We start from the raw sequence: 19404 nt of genomic DNA on the forward strand, positions 1-19404 counted from the left end.
TAAGATTTGGGCAGGGACACAGATCCAAACCATATCAATACCCTAAAGACAGCTCAGGAGGGACACAGGAACAGTGTGGGGTTCTTATCCAAGAGACCATTAGGTTTTCATGCAATAAGCATAGATGATATTTTTGGTATCAAAATTCAGAAGTTTTATTCAAAAGAGCTTCTAAGATGCCCCCTCAAAAACTATTTACTAAAATAATATTATTATTGTTTTCTTCTTAAAGGAGATATAATATATATTTATTGTAGGAAACTTGGCATATCCAGGTAATCACCAGGATACTGATAATAACATTTTGGTGAATATCCTTCAAGTCTGTCTTCAATGCATAGATCTGTAATGTCTATGTACACATAAATACACTTTATTTTTTATAAAAATAGAATGAAATTTAAATTCTGTTTTATAAAACAGACTTCCCCTCTGATATGGTTTGGCTGTGTCCCCACCCAAATCTCATCTTGAATTGCAGCTCTCATAATTCCCACGTTATGGGGGGGACTCAGTGGGATGTAATTCAATTTTGGGGGCGGGTCTTTCCCATGCTTTTCTTGTGACAGTGAATACATTTCACGAAATATGATGGTTTTATAAAGGGGAGTTCCCCTACATATGCTCTCTTGCCTGCCACCATGTAAGACTTGACTTTGCTCCACATTCGCCTTCCACCATAATTGTGAGGCCTCTCAGCCATGTGGAACTGTGAATCAATTAAATCTCTTTCCTTTATAAATTACCCAGTCTCAGGTATGTCTTTATTAGCAGGGTGAGAACAGACTAATATACTCTCCTTAATAACATATGAATATTTGTCTCTAGATGATTAAACAAGCTCCAATTAAACAAATAGTTTTTAATTATTTCAGTATTCCATTGCATGGATATACTGTAATTTATTTAATCTTGTTTTTGTCTGTTTTGTGTTGCTATAAGGTAGTACCCAAGGCTGGGTAATTTATTTAAAAAAAAAAAAAGGTTTACTTGGCTTACAATTCTGCAGGCTGTTCAAAAAGCATGACATTGGCATTTGCTTGGCTTCTAGTGAGGTCCTCAGGCTCCTTCCACTCATGTGGAAGGGGAAGGGGAGCTAGTGTGCAGAGATCCCATGGTGAGAGAGGAAACAAGAGAAGCAGGAGGTGCCAGGCTCTTTTTAACAACCAATTCTTGTGGGAACTGAGTACTCACCCACCCCCCGACCCCCAGGGAGGACATTCATCTATTCATGATGATCCACCCACAGGACCCAAACACCTCACATTGTGCTCTACTTCCAACACTGGGGATCAAATTTCAGCATGAGCTTTGGGCGACAAACATCCAAATGATAGCAAACCCAATATCTTATTGTTACATGTTCAGACCATTTTCAGTTTTTCTTTTGAGACAGAGTCTTGCTTTGTCACCCAGACTGGAGTGCAGTGGCATGATCTTGGCTCACTGCAGCCTCCACCTCCTGGGTTCAAGTGATTGTCATGCCACAGCCTCCCGAGTAGCTTTTATTACAGGTATGTGCCACCATGCTGGGCTAATTTTTGTATTTTTAGTAGAGACAGGGTTTCACCATTTTGGCCAGGCTGGTCTTGAACTCCTGACCTCAAGTGATTTGCCTTCCTCAGCCTCCCAAAATGTTGGGATTACAGGCGTAAGCCACCATGCCCGGCCCATTTTCAGTGTTTCTTTTTTCTTTTCTTTTTTTTTTTTTTTTGAGACAGAGTTTTGCTCTTGTTGCCCAGGCTGGAGAGCAATTCTGCGATCTCGGCTCACTGCAACCTCCAAGGCCCAGGTTCAAGCAATTCTCTTGCCTCAGTCTCCTCAGTAGCTCGGATTACAGGCATGCGCCACCATCCACACTTGGCTAATTTTGTATTTTTAGTACAGATGGGGTTTCACAATGTTGGTCAGGTTGGTCTCAAACTTGTGACCTTAGGTAATCCACCCGCCTTGGTCTCCCAAAGTACTGGGATTACAGGTGTGAACCACCACGCCTGTCCTCATTTTCAGTTTTTCTTAATAAAAAATCCCACTTCTGAGATGAACATTTTTCATTAATCCTTTTAACAAATTTTTATTGAATAGCTACTCTGTGCCAGGCATGTAATAGCCTCATCTCTACGCAAATCCATATGCCTAAATTTTTGCATGACTACGCCTTTCGACAAGTGTGTATTGTGGCAAGGAGGGCATAAACAGGAAGGTGGCATCACTTTAAAATCCACACAGATTTATACAATGTGGTTCTAAGCCTTTCTGTAAGTCTTCTTGGGAGGCAACATTATCATCTAATCTTTTGCAGTCCCTCTTATGTTTGCCTACCTCTAGAATGAACCTGAATTTATTAATCCACCTTTACGAACTGAAAGATTGAGAAGAATTTTCTGTGTTCCTAATTGCCTTTGCTCATCAAAGTGCCCCCAAATTGCCCCCACTTGTAGAGTCTCCGTGGCCTACTGTCTGCTAAAGTAAAGCAGAATCCCAGTCCTCGTTCCAGACCTGCCAAGTCAGAGTCTGTTTTCATGTGATTCTCATACACATTTGCATGTGAGAAGCACTGAGTTAGACCTTGGTGCTCGGCCCACCCTTGACCGTGGTCCTCCTCTCTGAACAACAGAGGTGAGGAGACCAGTAGTAACAGCTGTGTCAGGAACAGGTCAGCACCCAGGGATTCACACAGACACTTTTGACCATTCCTAAGTCCTGCCTGCACAGGAAGTTGGCCACTAAAGATAGGCTGCCTGAAGGAAAGGACATAAAGACCTTTGCAAGCTGTTCAACAGGGAGAAAAAGGGTGGAACAGGAAAGGGAGGAAAGCAAGTTTCTGGATTCCCCAAACCACAGTTTGTCTAGGTGCTACTTTCTCACTTTTCCTTATTTAGCACATAGCTTTGTCATGAGACATCTTTTTGCTGACCTCTTTTCCGTTTGCATTTTGTCCAATATTAGAATGCTACCATCTAAAACCGCTCCATGAATTAGAAAGTTTAAATTGTCAGGGACTGAATGTGTCTGTTTTCCAACAGTTTCTGGCAGTTCCCTGCTTTTATGGTGTAGTCATGGTGAAATCTGAGTCATCTGAAGATGGTGGCAGTGCCAAAGAGCAGGAGAGAGGAGCTGCAAACAAGCCAGAAAGAGTTGGGCATCAGTAACTCCTGGGCACCACCGGCCACTGGCCTTCATTCAGACAGGAGAGCCACCCCAACCCTAATTGTGTTCAGACAGATTGCTCCAAGCTTTACAGTTCTACCGAATTCTTTCTGTAGCAAAAATATAAAGGCATCTTCTTAGGTAATATTTTTTCAGGGTTCCAAGTAGCAACACCTAACGTCTGCAGTGCCAGTTCTCTTCTTTTTTTTTTTTTAAGGTGAGAAATCATAACATTTTCCTGGAAAGGAAAGCAGTAGACCTCATTTTTTGTTTTAAGGAAAAATAGTTTTTCTCTGTTTCCATTCATATACATTAAATAACTACCCAGGAAATACGCCCCGGCTTGGCGCGCGTGTGCGTGCGTGCATGCGTGTGTGTGTGCCGTTTCTCTAAAATTCTGACTCATAGTCTGGAGGACAATGATTGACTTTTTTCCACTTCACATAGCTGCTATGAATTTCTCCTCACAAGGATGGTCCTGTTTACTCACCCTGGGCATCGTTGGTAGAGCGCTAGTGTAAACAGCCTGAGGAACCCGGTGGGCCGGGGAAGTGGGCGCGCTCTGTTCTCCGCGGCCAGCCGGGACGCCGGGCCAGGTGGGGCCGCCTGCGTTTAGCAACTGCTTTCTCACCCCCTGGATTTGCGATGTTTGCCACAGCAGCGAGAAGCGCCATTGTAATAGGGATGGGAGGGGTGGAGCCTCCAAGTCCTGTCTCAATTTAGATCTCTCACTCTGCTGTTAGGCGCGCCCATTTCAGATTACTAAACTCGAATTAAGAGGGAAAAAAAAATCAGGGAGGAGGTGGCAAGCCACACCCCACGGTGCCCGCGAATTTCCCCGGCAGCGGACTGTAGACCAGGCAGACGCCGTCGAGATGCAGGGCCCGCCGCTCCTGACCGCCGCCCACCTCCTCTGCGTGTGCACCGCCGCGCTGGCCGTGGCCCCCGGGTAGGAACGTGGACGCGCGAGGGGCGCGCGGGCACGCGGGCCTGGGCCGCTTTGCGGCTCTGGGCCAGGGCTTCGGGGAGGTGGCGGCTGCTGTGCCGCAGCGGGTGGGAAACGCCCGCGCGGCTGCAGTCCCCAGCCTGCTACTGGCCTGGAGGTTTGACTATATGTAGCTTCAGCGTGGCTTTCCATGGGACGGTTACTTTCTCCACTCATGAAGTTGTTTAGGCGTCTCCCTGGCCATAGCAACTTTCTGAAGAGAGTCATTTTATTTTTAGTCCACATTGCCTCTGCCTTTTGCTTCTCAATTTTTTGCTCCCAGATTGCGATTCTTCTCTCAAAGACATGATATATTTTTTCTAACCAAGATGTCTCAACCTTAGCATTGCCAAAGTGTGGTGGAGGAGACTGATGTATGGGTTCAGGGGCAGACATTATAGGAAGAAAAAACAGCACCCAATAATGGCAAGCCCCATTCATTCCTAAAGATTTCTGTAGTTGAGCCCTAACCCCTAGTTATAGCAGAGAAAGTGCTGCTTTAGTGACTTCTTTTATGATCCGCTATACCTGGAATTTTTGGCAGTTGTAGTTTATTTTCAAATGGTATATTTCAATCAATGGTATTAGTTAAATAATTTTTTACCCTCGTTGGGCAGCTACTCAAGCATAAAGGTTTGAATAAGAAACAGGCAAAATCTTAGTTAAAAAACACAACAGCAACAAGAAAATAATGACGCTGGGATAAGGTCCTCTGTAAAGGAGAAGCTTAGAGACTTTTGCTTTGCCAATAACTCCAGTATGCCCCGGTGCAAGCCATTTACATCATGGTTCCTTCTGTGCTGTTCATGGTTTATAAAATGGAAATAATAACACAGGCCTTCCTCTAGTAGTGATGCATGAATTACTGCATTAAAATTGATTTATGGGAATTGTTGTTTCAGTAGCATTTCAATTCAGTTGCTAAATAGAGCAGTGGGCAATGTTAACGGAAACAACTGGAATTGGCACAGTATGGAGTGCCTATCGCACTAGGAAATCTGAGGGTCACAAAGGAAAGGAGATGTGAGGATAAGAAACTTTGTTTTTCCCTTGTTGGGAACTCTTTAGGCCTCGGTTTCTGGTGACAGCTCCAGGGATCATCAGGCCCGGAGGAAATGTGACTATTGGGGTGGAGCTTCTGGAACACTGCCCCTCACAGGTGACTGTGAAGGCGGAGCTGCTCAAGACAGTATCAAACCTCACTGTCTCTGTCCTGGAAGCAGAAGGAGTCTTTGAAAAAGGTAAGATAAACAGCATAAAGTCTTACCCTTCTGCAGTAATAACTGGAATATGTTAATAAGGTCATGTGTTAGGTAATATAGCAGAGAAACCCCAAATTTGCAGTATGTTACCTAATATACTTTTAATTCTCACTCATGTAAAGTCCTAGATGGTGTTCCTGGGTGCTCTTCCAAGCGCAGATTCAGAGACCCAGGTTCGTTCCATTTTGTGGCTCCATTATCATCACATGTCTCCCAAGACTGCCGGCGAAGAGCATGGAGTTTCTTCATGGGAGAAGGGGAAGAGCATGGGAAGCGCATGTGGGAGGTTTTCATGGGATAGGCCTAGAAATAGCTCACATCACTACTGCTCATATTCACAGGCAAAGGAAGCTGGGAAGTGTAGGCCGATGTGTGCCCCAGAAGAGGAAATGGGCTAGTCTCTAACACAAAACCATATTTATTGAGTGCAAAGTATTTTATAGAATAGGCCTGTAGGAAGGAAAGGAAAAGCTATACAATAGTTAAAATCCAGTTTTATGGAATATTTCTTAAGTTTTAAAGTAACAAGAGAAAAAAGAAAATAGTGTGAAAGTGGGAGACATTTGTAGCAGAACCAAGTTTGGTTCTTGTTTCAAGTTTGGGTTCTGACATGGCCCAAGGTTAAATTGGGCCAGTGAATGTCTTCTTTTTCAGTACTAAGGGAAAAATAATTTTGGGAGGAAGAGGTAAATACTTAAATACTTAAAACATTTTTCATTAAAATGAACTTTTATTGCATTTTTTTCTTTTTTTAGATTATTATAATTATTTTTAGAGACAAGCTCTCACCATGTTGCCCAGGCTGGTCTCGAACTCCTAAGTTCAAGTGATCTACCCACCTTGGCCTCTCAAAGTGCTGGGATTACAGTCATAAGCTACTGCTCCTGGCCGAGACATACGTTTTTATAATGTTAAGAGTTATTTAAAAAAAAACATTTAAGGCACGTAATGAAGGGTGGATGGTATTCATTACGTAAGTGTTTATTCTCTACAAGCGCAGAGAAATGAACACCATCATGAAATAAAATAAAAGTAAAAGTTTATCTGCATCTGTAGTTCTTTCCCCACTGGAAGTTCACGGGGTAGGTATATTTGGAATAGGAGTCAGGAAGAGATGGTGTGTGTAGGGGCAAGTCACTTTTGTCCCTCATAGAAGCAATGTCAGGGAAGTGGGAGGTCTTATTTCCCTGGAGGGGAAGTATAGGTTCACCCTTAAGATCTGAGTTGGAATCCTGGTACTACTTTGCTACTAGTTGTATGATCTTAGGTAGGTTACTTATCTGCTTTGAGCCACAGTTTCCTCGTCTATAAAATGGAAATAATGAAACTGATCTCCCAGGGCAGTTATAAAGTTAAAATCTGTATATAGTACCTCTTAGGCATGCAATAAACAACAATTGCTAATATTATTAGTGTAATAATACTGCAGAAGAGGATGCAGAAAGCCCATTTCCTTTTTACATGGGGGCAGACTTCAACTTTCGTTATTGGACTATCATTTCTGAAAATGAATGACTCCTGATCTTATGATAGTCGCTAAAGAAAATATTGAAATATTAAATCACAGGACATAATACTTAAGGTAGTTCCACATTCATTATTTATTCATTAAGAATTTATGAGTGAGAAGAGGGAGGGTATTAAAAAACCACCTATTGGGTACCACACTTATCACCTGGATGATGAAATAAGGTGTACACTAAAGCCCTATGACAGGCAATTTACCTAAATAACAAACCTGCACATGTATCCCTGAAACTAAAATAAAAGTTAAAAAAAAAAGAATTTATAATATTGGCTCCACTAGTGTGGCAGTTTTCCTGCAATGCAGAGATCCAGAATATATATGGATGTTTTTGATAAATATTTGAGATTTGCTTGGACATTTACATACTCTAATTCTAGAATTTCACCTGTTAGGTCTTTTCTGTGATCTCTGTTATCAGTCTCTCTCTTTTTTGCAACAAATAGTACCTGCATTGGGGTGCATGTTGTTGTGGCTTGGTTTTCAGCTTTATTCTTAGATCTTCTTTTGGAAGAAGGTTCCTTATATGCCCATGGGAAAGTTCAAGTACTCAAGACTGGGTTGGGCAAAGCTGTCCTGGGAGCAGAATGGATCTGTGGGAAGGAAAGAGGGAAAATGCTGCTTCTTTCGTGGGCTGTTTTTGACTCTATTGACATAGAGTTTCATTGAAAATGCCATTGCTAGGAGCACTCTCCTCTTTCAAAGGAGAATGTTACTGTATTATCAGAGGCTGGGAGTTATTGTTCTCAGAGCAGATGCTTCCTGTAATGTGAGGACTTGAGGATCAAGACACTTCTCCCTGCTTGTCTTCACATCCTTTGCTTTATCTGGCTTCTCCAGTTGTAACAATATGTAGATAAACCAGGACTTCTAAATCAGGGGTCTGGATCTTCAAGTATCTGGATGTGGATTCATGTTTTGTTTTTTCTCCATCACATAAACACCAACAAATAAATACCTTTTATTTTTAACGGACAGGGTCTCACTCTGTTGCCCAGGCCAGAGTGCAGTGGTGAAATCATAGTTCACTGCAACTTGGAATTCTTGGGCTCAAGTGATCCTGCTGTCTCAGCCTCCTGAATAGCTGGGACTACAGGCAAGTGCCAGCATGCTAGGTTTAAATTTTTTTTTTTTTTTTTTTGTAGAGATGGGGTCTTGCTATGTTGCCCAGACTGGTCTTGAACTCCTGGGCTCAAGCGATCTTCCTGCCTCAGCCTCCCGAAGTGCTGGGAGTACGGGTATGAGCCTGATTGTTTCATTTTCCTATGAGCCACCCCCCGCCCACCAACAGAAGGTTGGTTTTAATAAAGATTTATCTTCTGGTAGAGTTGGGTAAGGCAGTGGACTGTTTCTTAGTAGCTTATCTCTAGCAGTTCTGGATTTCTTAGAAATCCTCAGGGTAGGGAGGTGTTTTACCCAAACCACAATAGATTTCTGGCTCAATTTGTGTTGGAAATAGTAATAACTAAATTGTTCAAATGGAGAAATGTATTTAATAAAGGTGAAAAAGTATGGCATTTCTTCAGGGAAGAGTTCATTTGTTTGTTTGACAGATATGGGGGAGATTTTATTTACATTTCCACTTTTATGGCCAGGAGTATAGGTTATATTACTGTTATTCATTTAAAAATACATTAATTCTACATTTATTGGGGATCGATTATAGTTTTTTTTTTTTTTTTTTTGAGACAGAGTCTCGCTCTGTCGCCCAGGCTGGAGTGCAGTGGTGCGATCTCGGCTCACTGCAACCTCCGCCTCCCTGATTCAAGCGATTCTCCTGCCTCAGCCTCCCGAGTAACTGGGACTACAGGCGTGTGCCACCATGCCTGGCTAATTTTTTGTATTTTTAGTAGAGACGAGGTTTCACCATGTTAGTCAGGTTGGTCTTGAACTCCTGACCTCGTGACCTGCCTGCCTTGGCCTCCCAAAGTGCTAGGATTACAGGCGTGAGCCACCGCGCCCGGCGATTATGGGCTTTTTTTTTTTTTGGTGAATAATAGACCTTTAGAAAAAGTATTTCTGCTACACTTTGCAGAGTTCTGGGAAGGTGTATCAATGCCTTTCTTGTAGTGAGATTCAAAAGATTGCTTGTCACTGTTACCACTGCCACTGCCTCTACCACTATCAGCATCATTGCCATCATCTCCATAGTGATTAGAACTATGTTCCTAATCTTATCTTCCTTTGTATAAAGAGCTAGTTAAATAAACATAATTGACAAAATGTAGTAAAAGTTCAGCAGGTAATAATTACCAGAGGAGAGAAGATGGCGCAGCTATGGGCATTTAAAATCAAGTCAGACTGTTGTATTGGGTGGAGAGTGAGTCTGTCCCTTTGTCTCTTCCCATATTGTTTTTTTTTCTCTTTCCTTACTGTGAAAGGAGTTCCATGCCAAATCAAGAAAAAAGGAACTAAGAACATTTTGAGAACTGTCCTCTCATCTGTTAAGGCATATAAAATAATTTAATTTTCATGATGTCCTTGAAACCATAATTTCTGTTTTATTTTCCCTTCTCTTGCTACAATTTGACATTTTCATTTGTAAACTTTCAGTAGTTTTCGTGATCTACTTCAGGAAATAAAGTCACTGAACAAGAGTCACTTCAAGTAATAAAGAATATAGCCTTTCTCCCTCATTAATGAATTCATCATCATTAGTTTCATGTAAACCTGATTTAAGAAAAAATGCTAGAGGCTGGGTGCAGTGGCTCACAACAGTAATCCCAGAGCTTGGGAGGCTGAGGTGGGAGGATTGCTTCAGCCCAGGAGTTTGAGACCAGCCTGGACAACACAGTGAGATTCTATCTCAAAAACAAAAACAAAAGAACCCTCAAAACCCAAAACTCCCAAAAACCTAAACTGAAAATGCCTACTGAAATTTTGGGGACTCTGCATGGGCATCTCCAGGTGAGTGCCTGCTGGTTTGGGGGCACCATTTTTTAAAGGCTGCCAAGCCTACTTCCATCTTCCCATTGAGTTATTGGGGTGGGATGTGCTCTATAAATGTGTCTGTAACTCGCTTTTTCTTTTTGCCCTAAAATCCTGGAGAGTTAATGGAGTGTTAACCTTCTTTTTTTAAAGATTTTAAAAAAAATCTGTTTTTTCCTTTGTTGTCTTTCTCACATTGACTATGGTATATTTTATTTTCCATCTTGGCTCAGTAAGGGTGGGAAATTTTTAAAAATTGAGATATTAGCTGAAAAACTTAAAAAATCATCCAATTTGGTTTGGATGGTTTTCTGGTGGAAACAAAGCTCCTGAACATGCATTTCATGCCTCGTAGATAAAAATCAGTCCCATGGTCTTTAAGAAAGTAGATTAATTAGTGTAGTGTGTGGGCAGATCTCCCAGAGCAGGTTTTCACAGGCAGCTTTGCCAACATAACTCAGTCTGAACCTGCAGTTATGTTAGAATTTTTTTTAAAGGGTGTAGGCTTTTCATTCACACATCGTCTTTGTTCTTGTGTGTGATGTATATTAACAGGTAGGTGGTACCTGAGAATAGAGGACCGCAGCGTAATCATGATGTGCCTGGGCTCTGGAGCCTGGCTACCTGGGCACAGGTGCTGGCCATTCCACTTAATGGTTGTGTGGCTGTGGGCAGTCATGATCTCACCAGGCTTCAGTTTCATCATCTGAAAAATAGTGGTTTCTGCCTTATACAATTATATGGATATTGTGAGGATTAAATGAGGTAACATATTCAAGGCACTTAACACAAAGGAATTATTCAAGAAAATGGTAGCTATTTTTACTAGAAGAGAGTAGCAACAGTTTATGTCAAAGGCAATTATTAATCACCTATTGTGATGATCTTGAACCAGGAACTCTATAAAAGACACATCCCTAGGAGGGGATTGGAAGGGATTTAACATATTAAATATCCAGTTTCCTCATAGTGCCAAGGACTTTATGCACAGTATTTAATTTTAACAACCTGATGAAGTAGATACTCTTGTCTTCATTTTGGAGGTGAGGAAATTGAGGCAAAGAGAGAACAATTAGTTTTTCTGAGTTAACCCAGTTGGTAAATGGTGAAGCCTGAATTTGAAGTTAGTTGTATCTGAGGTCCAGAGACCATAAAGTTTTCTATTGCTGGGAAGAGAGTGAAGTATTTTTATTTCCTTGATTTTGGGATATTGATGCAATGTTGCAGTCATCTTCCACTAAAATCATTTTCACATTTGCTTGCAGTAGATAGACTTGGATCTAATGAAATCTAATTTGAATCGAAAGAATTACAAGATGAAATGCCAGCTCTCCTCTTAATTTACTTTCAGCCTCATAGAGTTTTGGAGCTGGAGGGGACCTCAAAGATAAGCCAATTCAATAGCCTAATATATGGCTGAGGAGACTGAGGTGAGGCATGGGATCTGGGGATTTTCCCAAGGTCAAATCACTTGTTGGTGGCAGAGCTGGAAACAGTTTGCAGTTTCCCAAATTTGCAGTCCAGTGCTATTTCCATTATACTCTACAAAACTTTCCTAACATATGGAGAGCTGAGCTTAAGACCTAAGATATATTTACAAATGCTGATTCTTCTGATATGGAAGAAAATAAGGCTAAGGAGTTTAAAAATGCTTACTTGCATATTGTGAAAGTTTCTTATTTTAGCTCAAGGTGGAGTTGCTCTTTATGCACTAATGGTTCTGTGTAAGGGGTGGGGGCTGGGTTAGAAGCTTCGTAGACCTTTTAAAAGCTAAATTCTGTTGCTGTGTTTCTCAAAGTACAAATTGTATTTATTAAAAAGGCTGATTCATGGCCTCCCTCAAGACATGGGTAAGAATCAAGAATCTCGGCTGGGTGTGGTGGCTCACGCCTATAATCCCAGCACTTTGGGAAGCCAAGGTAGGTGGATCACTTGAGGCCAGAAGTTCGAGACCAGCCTGGCCAACATGGTGAAACCCCATCTCTACCAAAAACACAAAAATTAGCCAGGCGTAGTCGTGGGCACCTATAGTCCCAGCTACTTGGGAGGCTGAGGCAGGAGAATCGCTTGAACCCAGGAGGCAGAGGCTGCAGTGAGCAGAGATCATACCAGTGCACTCTAGCCTGGGCGACAGAACAAGACTCCATCTCAAAAAAAAAAAAAAAAAGAGAATCTAACCTTTATGTTCCACCATCACCACAGGTGATTCTTAGTCACATTAGAATGAGAACAACTGCCCTTTGGTATCTCACAAATTGTACTCGACCAAATACTGGAAAGCTCGAGGGTGAGTAGCATGCCCCTGCAAGCCTGTGATGATTCATGGCAGCGGAGGGAAGGCTCCTCATGGACTTTCATGTTTGCTTTTAAGCAGCCCTCAATCCTAAGCGCTGGTGTTCGTTTTCAGCCGCAGAGAAACACGACTTGGGGTTTGATTGTGAATCAACGATTGGGTGAAGTTAAAAGTGAACACACTGATTCTTTAAACTCCAAGTTAAACATGTGCTGCTCCTCTTCTAGCACTGAATGAGTCACTGTCCTAGTGACTCACTGAAGGATTGTGGTGGAAATAGAAAACAGATCCCATAAGAATTTGGGCTGGGTTACTGTTGATCCTTTATGTCCTGTGAAGAGGGCTTTATAATGCTGAAACTAGTTGTTTCTACACAGACATTTCTTCTCATTAATGTATTATTTATTGATTATTTGCCGTATGTGAAACATGAATGAATGGGGAGTGGGGAATAAGAGAAAGGAAGGCACTGGAGGAGATTCAGAGGTCCCAGAAGGATAATATAATATTAAAAGTGCAGAAGGCTGGAGGAGTTTTTATTTTTTGTATAAAAAATACAATGTGGTTTGTAAATAGTGCTTCTTGTATGTGAGCCTGTGCCTGGTACTATTATCTTTTACTTCCAGAGCTATATAGATGTCCATTCATAAATGTCCCACCTCTGCTGACATATTTGGCATTTGGAGGGAACAATTACTTCATGTACTAGAGACGGGAAGGGTGTGCCGGAAGAAAGAGCTGCTGGCTGGGTGTGGCAGTTATGAAAAGGAGATAGGGGCTTGTATATATATTTTCTGAAAAGATGTTTCATTCTGCTTTGGATATAAGTTTGGGGAGACATCCAGGTGGAGATGTCCAGCAGATAGTTTTGAAATTGCAGCTGGGGAGAGAGATTTAGGCATTATTTTCATAGAGGCAGACAATATTTTGAAGTCCTGGAAATACATAAGATGCACGAGAGTGACAGAGCTCATGGAAAGAACAAGACTTTTGAGAGAAGCTTGGAAAGAGGAAAATAAGTTAATGAAGGGGAAAAGACCAGACACAGTGGCTCATGCCTGTAATCCCAGCAACTTGGGAGGCTGAGGTGAGCAGATCGCTTGAGCTCAAGAGTTTGAGATCAGCCTGGACAACATATTGGAACCTCATCTCTACTAAAAATAAAGCAAAATTAGCTGGACATGGTGGCATGTGCTTGTAGTCCCAGCTACTCAGGAGGCTGAGGCGGGAGGATTTCTTGAGCTACAGTTATAGTGCCGCTGTACTCTAGCCTGGGTAACAAAGCATGGCCCTGTCTCAAGGAAAAAAAAAAAAAAAAGAAAAGAAAAGAATAGAGTAGACAACAAGCAGTCAGAGAAGGGTAGATTGAAAATGTCTCAGAAGCCAAAGGAAGAAGAAGTTCCAAGAAGGAAGGTTTAATAGTATCAATTCTCTCAGGTCAGAGAAGAGAAGATGAGGACAGAGGAAAGAACATTGGTGACCCTTAAGTAAATGGCTTTAAGTTGAATGTTGGGAGCAAAAGCAAATTTGAGGGAATAAATGGATGGTGAAAAATATAATCAAAATTTATTCTTTCCAGAAGTTTGGTGGTTGAAAGGAGAGAGGTAGATGGTCTCTCAAAAGGCACATTAGAAAGGTGAAAGTGGTTAAGGCAAAGGAGAGGGTGGATAATTCCTGGGTTAGAAGTGGTGAGATCAGTATTGGGGCAGAGGCAAGTGGATTATCCTTTAAAAACCCTCATACTTTGTTCTTTGAAGAAAGAAAGAAGTAGAAGAGAATCAGTAAGGAAAGAAATATTTTGAGGTATGAAATTGAGATGATGAATAAAATTGAAATACAGTTTTAGGAAAACATATCTACCGACTTGTAAATTGCACAGATCTGGCCACCACTTTATAGGAAATAGGGGTAAAAGTTAAAAGTAGTGGCAGACTGCAAAGAGAAACACAGGATTGGAGATCTTCCCTGGTGGTGCCCTAAAGTGGGTCACTGCTGGCTTGTAGGAAATTAGAATACAGGGGCAGGAAGTCATATTTGTATTTGGGAGAGCTAACACAGGGAGGAGAGAGAAGAGGAAAGGGCTGTTTACGATGAAGATATGCCTCAGTTGAAGCTCGAGAGGACTTGGTGGAGTTACTTTATTACTTCCATGGTAGTCAGTGAATTTGTAATTCACCATCTCTTGGTGTGGGCCACGATGACCAGCATACGAAAGGTGCAATGATAAAACTTGTCTAGGAGGATTAAAGTGGATCTTGGTCTTGCTCTCTCTCTTCCACTCTTCACTTACCTTGGAGAATTCTATGAGGTGACTTTCTTCTGTTGCAAGGCTCAGGGTGAAATTGGTCAAAGATTTGGTGGAGGGGGTAGCAGTAGGTAGGTAGATGACAGACCTATAGGTTGTTAGTTCTGAAGAAACGATTCATAAAATAAAATCCGAAAACCAGACTGGTAAAGAGCTTGGAAATAAATGAAGAGGAAAATTTTTAAAGAACACCTAGTAGCTCCCTTTTGGCAGGGCTGTGTTAGGAATTGACATTTATGAAAATATAGCTGGCAGAAATGACTTAGTATTACAAACTTAAGTTTCACTGCAATATATGTTAAAGCTCCTCAGGAATATAGATAAGACAGGGAATTTATTATTCTGAGCAATTCAAATTTATTCAGCACAATTGCATATGGCACAATGCTGGGTAACATAAATATTTGGTGACCACATGAGGTTCCTGTGCCTGTGCTCTTTGCAGGGAAGCAGAGTAGGCTTCATTTGATGTGTCAGCCCAAGTTGATTGTAGAGGCTGGTTCGGGTGCCGTGTTGACAGTTTCAAAGTCAAGCCTGGGTTTACTGGACTAGAGAACTGGATGAATTAGCTGTGTCTGCCGTGGCCATGGGAGTTGGGGAGTGTGATATGAATGCTATGAAGGATTTTATAGTCCATCCATATACTTTATTTATGGATCAGTTGAAGAGGAATGGTCTAAGAGGAATGGTTATCTACGTAGCTACATAGGGGCTTGAGGTAGTAACAACATGGATAAGAGAGAAAAGATGAAAGAGTGGGTGTATCCAAATAGTAAATGAGAGTGCAGTAAGCTACAGAGGAGGGACAAGGAGGGAAGGGATATGAGGTTATGTTTGCACTACTGTTTTGGAAGGAATAGCTGGGTCTGTCCTGCACTGTTTGGGAGGCACAGTGGGTTAGAATGGGCGCTCAGTGAAGCACACTGAAATTGAACCCTAGCATCACCTAATAATAGTACCCACCTCATAGCATTGTTGAGAGGATTAAATGAGATAATACTTAAGAGCTGTATCATCCAATATGGTAGCTACTAACCACATGTGGTTTTTGAGCACTTGAAATGTGGCTCATACAAATTGAGATGTGCCATGAGTGTAAAATACATAATGGATTTTGAATACTTAGTTCCAAGAAATGCAATAAAACTTACGATTTTAAAATAATGATTTCATGTTCAATGTTAATATTTTGGACATATTGAGTTAAATAAAATATGTTATTAAAATTAATTTCACCCAATTTTTTTCTTTTTTTGGCACATAAAAGAAACCTAATTTAATAAATATTAGTTATTATTTTTTCTTTTATTATGCAGTTAAGAACTTTGATTTAAAATTATTATCTTTTTCTATATATATATATTTTTAATTATATTTTAAGTCCTAGGGTACATGTGCACAACATGCAGGTTTGTTACATACTTATACATGTGCCATGTTGGTGTGCTGCACCCATTAACGCGTCACTTACATTTGGTATATCTCCTAATGCTATCCCTTCCCCCTCCCCCCACCCCATGACAGGCCCTGTTGTGTGATGTTCCCCCTCCTGTGTCCAAGTGTTCTCGTTGTTCAATTCTCACCTATGAGTGAGAACATGTGGTGTTTGGTTTTTTGTCCTTGCGACAGTTTGCTGAGAATGATGGTTTCCAGCTTCATCCATGTCCCTACAAAGGACATGAACTCATCATTTTTTATGGCTGCATAGTATTCCATGGTGTCTATGTGCCACATTTTCTTAATCCAGTCTATCACTGTTGGACATTTGGCTTGGTTCCAAGTCTTTGCTATTGTGAATAGTGCTGCAATAAACATACGTGTGCATGTGTCTTTATAGCAGCATGATTTATAATCCTTTGTGTATATACCCAGTAATGGGAGGGCTGGGTCAAATGGTATTTCTAGTTCTAGATCCCTGAGGAATTGCCACACTGTCTTCCACAATGGTTGAACTAGTTTACAGTCCCACCAACAGTGTAAAAGTGTTCCTATTTCTCCACATCCTCTCCAGTACCTGTTGTTTCCTGACTTTTTAATGATTGCCATTCTAACTGGTGTAAGATGATATCTCATTGTGGTTTTGATCTGCATTTCTCTGATGGCCAGTGATGATGAGCATTTTTCCATGTGTTTTTTGGCTGCACAAATGTCTTCTTTTAAGAAGTGTCTGTTCATATCCTTTGCCCACTTGTTGATGGGGTTGTTTGTTTTTTTCTTGTAAATTTGTTTGAGTTCTTTGTAGATTCTGGATATTAGCCCTTTGTCAGATGAGCAGGTTGCAAAAATGTTCTCCCATTCTGTAGGTTGCCTGTTCACTCTGATGGTAGTTCCTTTGGCTTTGCAGAAGCTCTTTAGTTTAATTAGATCCCATTTGTCAATTTTGGCTTTTGTTGCCATTGCTTTTGGTGTTTTAGACATGAAGTCCTTGCCCATGCCTGTGTCCTGAATGGTATTGCCTAGGTTTTCTTTTAGGGTTTTTATGGTTTTAGGTCTAACATTTAAGTCTTTAATCCATCTTGAATTAATTTTTGTATAAGGTGTAAAGAAGGGATCCAGTTTCAGCTTTCTACATATTGGTAGCTGGTTTTCCCAGCACCATTTATTAAATAGGGAATCCTTTCCCCATTTCTTGTTTGTGTCAGATTTGTCAAAGATCAGATAGTTGTAGATGTGTGGCATTATTTCTGAGGGCTCTATTCTGTTCCATTGGTCTATATCTCTGTTTTGTTACCAGTACCATGCTGTTTTGGTTACTGTAGCCTTGTAGTATAGTTTGAAGTCAAGTAGCATGATGCCTCCAGCTTTGCTCTTTTGGCTTAGGATTGACGTGGCAATGTGAGTTGTTTTTTGGTTCCATATGAACTTTAAAGTAGTTTTTTCCAATGCTATGAAGAAAGTCATTGGTAGCTTGATGGGGATGGCATTGAATCTATAAATTACCTTGGGCAGTATGGCCATTTTCCTGATACCAAAGCCTGGCAGAGACACAACAAAAAAAGAGAATTTTAGACCAATATCCCTGATGAATATCGATGCAAAAATCTTCAATAAAATACTGGCAAACCAAATCCAGCAGCACATCAAAAAGCTTATCCACCATGATCAAGTGGGCTTCATCCCTGGGATGCAAGGCTGGTTCAACATATGCAAATCAATAAACGTAATCCAGCATATAAACAGAACCAAAGACAAAAACCACATGATTATCTCAATAGATGCAGAAAAGGCCTTTGACAAAATTCAACAGCCCTTCATGCTAAAAACTCTCAATAAATTAGGTATTGATGGGACATATCTAAAAATAATAAGAGCTGTTCATGATAAACCCACAGCCAATAACATACTGAATGGGCAAAAACTGGAAGCATTCCCTTTGAAAACTGGCACAAGACAGGGATGCCCTCTCTCACCGAGTACTCTTATTCAACATAGTGTTGGAAGTTCTGGCTAGGGCAATCAGGCAGGAGAAAGGAATAAAGGGTATTCAATTAGGAAAAGAAGAAGTCAAATTGTCCCTGTTTGCAGATGACATGATTGTATATCTAGAAAACCCCATTTTCTCAGCCCAAAATCTCCTTAAGCTGATAAGCAACTTCAGCAAAGTCTCAGGATACAAAATCAATGTGCAAAAATCACAAGCGTTCTTATACACCAATAACAGACAAACAGAGAGCCAAATCATGAGTGAACTCCCATTCACAATTGCTTCAAAGAGAATAAAATACCTAGGAATCCAACTTACAAGGGATGTGAAGGACCTCTTCAAGGAGAACTACAAACCACTGCTCAACGAAATAAAAGAGGACACAAAGAAATGGAAGAACATTCCATGCTCATGGGTAGGAAGAATCAATATCGTGAAAATGGCCATACTGCCCAATTTTTTCTATTTTTTTTTCTTAGTGCACATCTTTAAAACATTTATCACAATGCTTGGTACATAGAAAACACCAAGGGATGTTAACTATGTTGTAACTGGTGTTTCCCAGTATCACATATTAATACTGATGCCTGACCACAAGCCTGTGGCATGAGTCCAAGTCTCCCTGCTGGTGACTCATTTTGGTTTAGGTGGATCTTCAACTTTATTCCTTATCCCTTGAGGAAGAAGCAAATCTCCCCAAAGAGAGCCACAGGGGTCGGCAAAATTTCTGTAAAGGGCCAAATGCTAAGCGTGTGGGTTTTGCCAACCTTCAGGTCTTTATTGCAGCTGCTCAACTCTGCCTTTGTAGCTCGGAAGCAGCTGTAGACGGTTCATAAACAAATGAGCATGGTTGTGTACCAACAGAACTTTATTTATGGATGCTGAAATTTTGAGTTCAGGTAATTTTTACTTATCATGAAATATTATTCTTCTTTTGATACTCCCCCCAGCTATTTAGAAATGCAAACCTGTTCTTAGTTCATGAACTGTACAAAAAACAGGCGTGGGCCAGACTGGATCTGTAGGCTGTGGATTGCCGACCCTGCCGTTAAAAATGCCCTGTACATTTAGCAGCCAAGAACCTTGCTTGACTCTGGATTTTTCATTTGTACTTAACCTAACATTTACTTTGTAGTGTACCATTGTATTTATTTTACTTTTAGTAGGTTTGTGTTTGACCTGCTTTTTTTTTACTCAGCAGTCTAAGTGGAACAAAACTTTGTTTATGAAATTCAAATTTATTAAGATATTTGTAAGCAAAGGGAAATAAGAGAGAAAAATATAAAAGGAGTATGTAAGGGACCAAAGAAGATTTTTTGTTTGGTTTTGTTTTGCTCAGAATACTTGTATTTTCTGTGTAGACTGAATTTACCCAACAGTTTTTTTGCCTTAAAGTGACATTAAACTGTGAAGCAGAAACATTGTATTTTTAAAATCGTACTTTAAGTTTTTAAAATATTTTATTTTTATAGATTTAGGGGGTACATGTGCAGTTTTCTTACATGGATATTTTGGGTAGTGGTGGAGTCTGG

General features: G+C 40.7%; 1 protein-coding gene across 3 annotated transcripts in view; it reads left to right on the forward strand.

Moving 5' to 3' along the window:
• The first annotated feature begins 3546 nt into the window (after positions 1–3546).
• CD109 (CD109 molecule) overlaps positions 3547–19404 on the forward strand; it is a 136837-nt gene continuing 120979 nt past the window's right edge. For 2 of the 3 annotated variants that reach the window (XM_063724863.1, XM_054557758.2), the window contains exons 1-2: positions 3566–4099; positions 5204–5376. In XM_063724863.1, the coding sequence (XP_063580933.1) occupies positions 4026–4099; positions 5204–5376 (247 nt within the window). In that variant the 5' untranslated portion in view covers positions 3566–4025. Of the gene's footprint in view, positions 4100–5203; positions 5377–19404 lie in introns of all 3 variants that reach the window. The other variant, XM_024248537.3, reaches the window with a different exon arrangement.

The sequence above is a fragment of the Pongo abelii genome, chromosome 5, assembly GCF_028885655.2.
Source record: "Pongo abelii isolate AG06213 chromosome 5, NHGRI_mPonAbe1-v2.0_pri, whole genome shotgun sequence".
In the NCBI taxonomy this organism is placed as follows: domain Eukaryota; kingdom Metazoa; phylum Chordata; class Mammalia; order Primates; family Hominidae; genus Pongo; species Pongo abelii.